Source organism: Octodon degus, unplaced genomic scaffold (assembly GCF_000260255.1).
Source record: "Octodon degus isolate 3935 unplaced genomic scaffold, OctDeg1.0 scaffold00004, whole genome shotgun sequence".
Taxonomy (NCBI): Eukaryota; Metazoa; Chordata; class Mammalia; order Rodentia; family Octodontidae; genus Octodon; species Octodon degus.
In genome coordinates, this window is record NW_004524580.1 from 25,239,971 (window position 1) to 25,248,098 (window position 8,128).

The 8,128-nt window shown below is 39.8% G+C and overlaps 1 protein-coding gene across 3 annotated transcripts in view; it reads left to right on the top strand.

The window, feature by feature from the left end:
• Nedd1 (neural precursor cell expressed, developmentally down-regulated 1) overlaps window positions 1–8,128 on the top strand; it is a 71,268-nt gene that overhangs the window by 43,227 nt on the left and 19,913 nt on the right. For all 3 annotated transcript variants that reach the window (XM_004623806.3, XM_023716596.1, XM_023716595.1), the window contains exons 6-9: window positions 3,612–3,841; window positions 5,155–5,356; window positions 5,707–5,902; window positions 7,372–7,500. In XM_004623806.3, coding sequence (XP_004623863.1) covers window positions 3,612–3,841; window positions 5,155–5,356; window positions 5,707–5,902; window positions 7,372–7,500 — 757 coding nt within the window. The remainder of the gene's footprint in view (window positions 1–3,611; window positions 3,842–5,154; window positions 5,357–5,706; window positions 5,903–7,371; window positions 7,501–8,128) is intronic.

Sequence of the window (8,128 nt, forward strand, 5' to 3'; positions counted from 1 at the left end):
ACCAGGGATTGAACTCAGGCCCTTGCACTTGCCAGGCAAGCGCTTATTCTACTGAGCCATCTCCCTGGCCCTTTTAGATTTTTTTTTGTGTGTGTTTATTTTTCAGCAGAAGCACGTTTGAAGACTGTGTAGCAGCCTAAGGATGCAGGACTGAATTTGTTCTCTGTCCCTACAGTGCTCTCCCGCTGTTTCAGGCTGGTAAAGGCACAAGTTCCAGACCTCTGGCAAAAAGCAAGAGAAAAGAGCAACAAAACTAAAAGAAAATTGGGAAACTATTTATAGGCTGAGAGAGCATTCTGTATCTTTGGTTTACTAACAATTATAAATAAATATTTAAAAAACCTAAATAGCCCAGTAGAAAGTTGGTAGTTATTTCATGGGCAGTTCATTAAAGAAAACAGATAAATGGTCATTTGATACTTTTTCAGTCAAGAACATTTAAGCATGAGCAACAATGAAATACACATTCTTTCGTAAATTAGCCATTTTTAAGAATGATAATCAGTGCCTTTAGGAATTGGGAGTAACCTAAATGTCCAGCACAACATTATTTATGTAAATTGGTGTACTCACATATTTATGTAGTAACCACCTAGTAAAATAACTTACTAGAAAATATCAGTGATACGATTTTAACAGTAAACTATGATATCAGATTTTCTATTGATATATATTTATTTACTGAGTACACACAAACACACATGGCACACAGGAAAATACTTCAAAAGTACCCTTCATAAGATACTAAGCAGGTGGTAGGATTATGAATAATTTTTGTTTTCTTTGTGATTAAAGGGCTGGAGAGATAGCTCAGTAGAATAAAAGTCCTGAGTTCAATCCCCAGCGCTGCAAAAAAAAAAAAAAAAAAAAAGGCTGCTCTTTGTGATTTAAAAAAAAAAGGGAAAAAGAAAAGGAAGGGCCAGCCAAATAGCTCAGTGGATTAAAGTGCCTACAAACAGGAACAGGGTCCAGGGCTTCAATTCCCAGACCTGCCGTGTTGGCCCCTCCCTCAGGGTGTGCTGCAGTGGCTATTGAGACAGCATGGTGGTGCACGCCTGTGATCCCAACACTTGGGAGACTGTTAACAGGCAGATCACTACAGGATCTAGTAGTGAGACTCTGAACATCCTGTAGACCCTTCCCTAAAATACAAAAAAAAAAAAAAGAAAGAACAACTTCAAATACCTTTGACAGAGGTTAGCATGGACTGCCTGCTTAATTTTGTAAATCATATTTTATTGGAACATGACCTTGGTCATTCATATGTTTTCTCTACCTGCTTTTGCAGTACAACAGCAAAATGTTTTTATTACTTAGCCCTTTAAAGTGTTTATCACTCATATGTGGTGGCACACATCCTGTAATCCTAGCACTTGGAAGGCTGAGGGAGGAGGATGTCTGTGAGTTCAAGGCCAGCCTGAGCTACAGAGGGAGTTCAGGACCAGCCTGAGCTGTACAGGGAAGCCCTGTCTAAAAAATTAGAAAACACCTCTAGTGCGGGTTCTGTGTTTATACTTATAAATGAACTTCACTAGCACATTTAGTCTTACATAGTATAATATACTGTAAGAAAAACATCATTGTTGTTTATGATGCTAGAGTGTTTTATTCCGTAAGCTTCTTGGTAGTCCCCTCCTCAAAATAGTTACCTGTAATAAGAGAAGTGCTTAGTGAGTACTGCGGGTACCAAAAGGAATTCATAGTTTTTTTAAAATAATGTCACAGAATACTGGCTGTACTATAGGATCACTGTTAGCTAATATCTTGATACCCTAAAAGAAATGGTGACTTAGTAGATGCAGAAAGGTGAGAAAAGATGATTTCTTATTAATATTATCAAAGGTTAACAACAGATATTTAAGGAAGTTAGTGTGCTTTTCTTCAAGGTTCTTCTAGAGAGTATCTGTAAGAGATGATTGGATGATGGAACGAGAGCTGAAGTGAACGAGGAGGGTGTGAGCCTGTGAGGAGCGGACACAGCTGCCGCCCGCGTATCTGGATCTGTGCAGATGCGATTTGGCCCTCAGCGTGGTCTTAGCGTGTGAATGGAAGCATAGCGTTGTGTCTTCTAAGTGGGAGGGCTGAGGACTGGGGCGTTTCAGGCGTTTCCCTGAATCGTAAGGAGTGTGCTGAGCCTCCACTTGCAGCCAGGTTTGTCTGAGAGGAGCACTTAGGATTATCTGTCTTTCTTTTTTTCTTAATAGGTTGCCACGTAGGTCTCTAGAGCTTGAAATAATATCTGGAATTTAGGTTTCGACTTAACAAAAAAAAAAAAAAAAGCATTATTAGCTATTTATAAAGTTTTATTAAAGCAGTAAGCTCTTTGTTCTGCATAACACTAACAATATTTCAAGGATGTTTTGGGAACATCCTGCTCTGACTAAGATCAATTCTGGGATCTTACGAAGTTAGTGTTGTTTTAATTCTGTTTGATCGTTTCATCCAATTTAGATCATGTAAAAAATCATAACTGTGCGCTCTTACAGTGCTGCAGAGATCCTTGACAAATCAGTGTTTTTCTTGATTGGCATGTGCATCTACAAACGCCAGGTATAACTCACTAAGAATCTCTGTGTCTTGTGTAGTCTAGAGTCGTGTAGCTCTTTTTTTCCTTGAAGGTAAATCAGAATGAAGGCTTGTCTGTGTAAACAAATATACTTTTTCTCAGCAAAAATGGAAACTATATAAATGAACTTTTTTTGTACTTTAGCATATGGAATAGAGAAACCAAATTTAATGGATGAACACAGTAATTATTTTACCTTAGGTGTTTGGTATTTTCTTAGTCAGAATTTGTTTTTGTTATTCCTAAAAATTTTTTTTTTCCTGTTGGAGGCAAATGTATTTTAAACATGTGTTCACTTAATTTAAAGTTAAATAGAATATGCATTAACTTAAATGCAAAATAACTAATTCTCAGCATAGTAAATTAAGTAGTTACTTAATTGTTATTATCTGTACAAGTTTGAGAGTCATACTTAAGTAAAAGTGAAATTCAGCGAGTTTTTCCCTGAGATCTGCTTACTAAACTGGATCTGTTCTGGTCCAGCTAAGCTAGGCAGGGAGAGGTCTTCGCAGTCCTGGGAAGGCCGCCCTGCCTTGCGGTTCAGCGCCCATCTGGAGAGCTGTCAGGTCTTCCTTTGTGACTTGATGTCTTGGGACGCTCCAGGTGTTATGTCACCACCAACTCATCACATTCTCAGATTCAAACAAATATATCCAAGTATCTGAAATATATATAGAAAATGTGAAATGATTATTTATTATCTCTCAGTGTTTTCTGACACTTGTTTGTGATATGAATGTTACTGGTTTCTGTATGTATGGTAGATACCTTGATTAATTAATGTGGGTAATCTCAACATACTGATTTCAGTTTTCTTCTGAAAAAAAGATTGAGGATGCTATACTCCAAGATGATAAAATCCTGAAACATACTCAATAGAGTGTTTATGTTTCAAGATTATCTTCTAACCCTCTAAATAACATTGATAGTAGTGATCGAAATCGGTCACTCTTTAAACCAGAGAAGTCCTATCCCTCACATGAATGGTGTAGTTGACTTTCATAGTTTACATAATGACATGAACTTTATTCTTTTCTTTTTCTAGTCTGTCCGGCATTTGAGGTACTCAGTGTATAAGAAGTCACTGCTGGGCAGTGTTTCCGATAACGGACTGGTCACTCTCTGGGACGTGAACAGTCAGAGCCCGTACCATAACTTTGGCAGTACACATAAAGCTCCAGCCTCGGGCATCTGTTTTTCTCCTGTCAATGAACTGCTATTTGTGACCATAGGCTTGGATAAAAGAATCATCCTGTATGACACTTCATGTAAGAAGTAAGTGTGAGATACTCACTTCTCAATTTAGTAACACATAGTTCCTTAGTTGTTAGCACACATACGTATCAGTAGTTAGCACACATACATCTCTTTGTACACTCGCTGTATCTGGTGAGGTGGGTAAAGGAGTGGATCTTAGGGTAGTTCTGGGAAGTGTGTTAGGGACCGCATCTTAATGATTTCACACCCTTATTTTAGCACACTTACTCTTTTTCAAAATGTAACAAACATATTTTTAAAGAACATGATTAATGTTCTCTCACATTTCTGGGGCAGAGTTTCTACACTGTGACCTTTGGGCAGCCAGCTCTTCGTTGCAGGCTCTGTGTTGGGCATTGGAGGATACTTGGCAGCATCCCTGGCCTCTGTCCACTAAATCTCAATAACATTCCCTGAGTTGTGACAGCCTTAACTGTCTCCAGAAATTGCCAGATAGCCCCAGGGACAAAATTGCCACCAGTTAGGTACATAATGTTCTGTTACGCTCCTGTCTCCCCCGCCTCCTTTTAGGTTATAGATATGCTTGATTCGCTCCCTGCCCCCCCCCCCAGCCCCCACAAAAACCAGCTGCAGGAATTCTGCGGTTGTTTTCAAGACATTGAAGGATCATGTGGGTTGTTAATGTTCCTATTAGCGAGTAGACCTTGTTACAATGCTAGAGGTTTTACTGTTCTTTATACCTCTGTTTTTTGTTGAAATAATTTACTGAGAACTCGACGTGTAAGCCATTTTTCACTCGTAGGAGGCGCCAGCAGTGCATTCCGCTTCGAGTGGACTCTGTTCCTCTTAGCTGTTTGGTCCAGAGGAGCAGATGCAGTCCTGTGAAAGGTCGTAGCCCCCTGAGACCTAAGCAGGGCCCTAAGTGGAAGGAGGACATGTGGAGCCGCCTGGCCCTGAGGCGGGGGCTTCCGGTGTAGAGCAGCACTGAGTAGTGCCGTCCCGCGTGGCCGTCCTCAGGCAGCTGGGTTGCTCGGGAGCGCTAGCAGGGGCCCGGAAGTGAAGAGCAGATGGGGGGTGCTCAGCAGGTCTGTTTGCAGGTTTTTATTACTTTAACTATATTTTATTAGTGCCTATTATTGTACAAAGTACTGGGTATCACTGTGTTTTCGTGCATGCTGTTCAGCTGCCCTTTACCTGACATTTTATTAGAAATGTCTCAAAGGCAGCTGAAATTCTACTTTAAACAAGTATTTGAGCTGTTACGCTATTTGGCCAATGCTGGATAATTCGATTGGTAATAATGTGTTCATGTGAACTGCATGCCTGTGTGTGTAAACATGTCTGCATGTACTCTGTTCCTTTCCTCAAAGGCTGGTGAAAACCTTAGTGGCCGATGCTCCCCTGACTGCAGTCGATTTCATGTCCGATGGAGCCACTCTGGCTATTGGCTCGTCCCGGGGGAAGATCTATCAGTATGATTTAAGGATGCTGAAGCCGCCGGTGAAAACCATCAGTGCGCACAAGACATCTGTGCAGTGTATAGCATTTCAGTGCTCCGCTGCGCTCACGAAAGTGGGTTGTTTTCTTTTTAGCATTTTTGATTTTACTAAAAAAATTCAGCTTAAAATATGGAAAACGCATGGTGTCAAAGTAATATTTCATTTTTATATAATAGCATTTTAAATTTTATTTAGTACAAGCCATCTGATTCTTAGTTTAAAATTTTAGTGCTTCATTCTCATATATCTGTGTGAAAGTGTTTTAAAAGTTTGTTTTAGTACAAAGGGAAACTCAGTTCTACAAGCAAACTTAAGATTTGTGAAGGAAAAGTGAATTTTTTAACCTAACAGGGACTTTATAAAATATTAATACATAGTATGACATTAGTAACCTGAGCTTTTGAATGTTCCATTTCTTTTCAGTCAAGTTTAAGTAAAGGCTGCTCAAATAAGGCCACAGCAGTGAGCAAACGGAGCATCTCTGTGAGCTCGGCGGGGGGAGGGGCTCAGAGTTCCGGGGTCGCCAGGGAAGCAGCCCCCGCCACCAGCGCCCCAGTTCTGTCGCAGCCGCTGACGGCAGCTCTGGCCAAAGGCCCCACCGGCACGCAGGACAAAGCAGGTAAATGTTACTTCTGTGGTATTGGGAGGTTTTTCCTTCCCCAAGTGTTTATAATTAGCAATTTTTTCAGGAACCTGGAACTCAAATGATGTTTTTGAGACGTTCACAGAGTGCTCTTTTTCTGTCTGTTCTGAACTTCTGTTTATGGCTTTTTTTTTAAACTGGAGCTTTAACCTAGGGCCTTCGTACTGAGTTACATCCCCAGACCATTTTAAATTTTTTTCATTTGTTTGCTTCTACTAAACATATTTGATTATTGGAAAAAACCTCTACAACCTCTTCCTGTTGTTTATTTTTGGTAGGAAACAGCCATTTAAGAAGTATAAAAATGAGATCTTTGCACTGTTTTTAGCCAGTCCCGAACTACTATTTTGTGAAGCGCAGAGACTAGAGTTAGGCATTCAGACATATCCAGACCTAGAGAAATGGAAAGCTGGCGGTGTGAACACGTCTCAATTATTGTGATGTAGAAAAGATACTATTCTGTTTAAATTCTGCAGCAGTTGTAATTAAGGAGTTAATTTTATTAACAAAGCTTGAACAGTTTGAATATGCAGTATACTTGCTCTTTGTTTTTATCATAGGCTTTACAGTTTTCAGTTCAGCCTGAGATGCCAAAAAAAAAAAAAACCAAAAAAAAACACCACTTTTAAAAATGTAGTATAGCAACATGTTACCAGCTTAGAAGCAGGTTTTAATCTATGTTTTTTAATCTCAAAAATCCATTTTTAAATCAGAAACAAGCAAGAAGCTACAGAGCCTGCAGGGTTCTTACAAAGCCTTTGCCCTAAAGTCATGTGTTGTGTACTGCCAGAAGAAATAGCCTAGGCAGTTAGTGTTGTCTACTGTGCTCTTCTTTTTTCAGGCAGATACTTAGGCCGCTGAGCTGTCTCCCTGGCCCTACTGTGCTCTTCTTCATGAGCCTGAGATTCTGGTTTCCATGCTCTTGGTAGTCTACAGAAGTCAGAGAAGTCATGTGCAGTCACAGTCAGTTATGTTGAGGTATTTTGCTGTTAGTGAAAGACAGAATGGGGAGAAGGAGACCCACGGTCTGGCAGTTGGGGACCTGATGTCGAGTCCTGTTGCGTGTCAGGTGCATAGTGTTTATGCTGGCAGGCTTTCCCCTATCACTTCTGACCATAGGGGTTAGTGACAAAAGTAAGTTGCATTCAGTATACTTTAAGAGGGCAACAAAATATGTACATTTTTTAAGAAAAAAGACTATCAAAATGGGTATCCTTATCAAATGTTACAATATGAACAAATAAGCTACTGTATTTGTTTTCAGGAAGCTCTTCCCTCCCTGAGAAAGCTGGTCCAGAGATTGGTTCTTATATTTAATTTCTTTTCCTAATGTTTACAGTTGCAAAATTCTAACAATGTGGTAATATGTTAATTTTTACAAAGTAGTTTTTGAGGTTAACTTTAGTAGGATAGTAATACTGAATTTTATATCAAATTCTTCTAAGGTTTGCCTCGAAGCATAAATACAGATATTTTGTCCAAGGAAACAGACAGTGGAAGAACTCAGGATTTCTCCAGCTTTGATGACACAGAAAAAAGTAGTTTAGGAGACATGTTCTCACCTATCAGAGATGGTAAGTGGTTCAAATCTGAATCTTGTTCTCTTGGTGATGGTGGTCTTGTTTTCATTCTAAAAGTTGTGGGTAATAGCTTCAGTCTAACTTGATTCATGGTAAATTGCTGAGTTTTTCAATTCTATGTGGTATCTGTTCTTCTACTCTTAGTGTTTCAAATGCTGTGACTCTAAAAATTATTCTGGTAATTTCACATGGTAATGGCGCTGGGGTCCAGGTCCCGAGCCACACGGGCATGCTTCACCTAGCGACATCTCTGTAGTCTGTGCACATTTCTTAAGGGAAGTTTTACCTCCATAGCAGTAATGCTACTTATATTTACTTCTGAATAAGTCCCCATAAAATCTTGGCTATTTTGGTTATCTAAAAAGTAGCTTCCTGACTTCAAACAGTTAAAATTATAGGTGTTTACTAATAACGAATTACCACATTGTTGGAATTTTGCAACTGTGAATATCAGAAAAGAAACCAAATACGACAACCAATCACCAAACCAGCTTTCTCTGGGAAGGAAGGGCTCCTCAAAAACAAATACGGGGGCTGGAGAGATGGCTCAGTGGTCTAAAGCACCTACTTAGAACAAGCTTGGCAAGGCATCAGGGACCGCGGTTCAATCCCCCAGCACCAC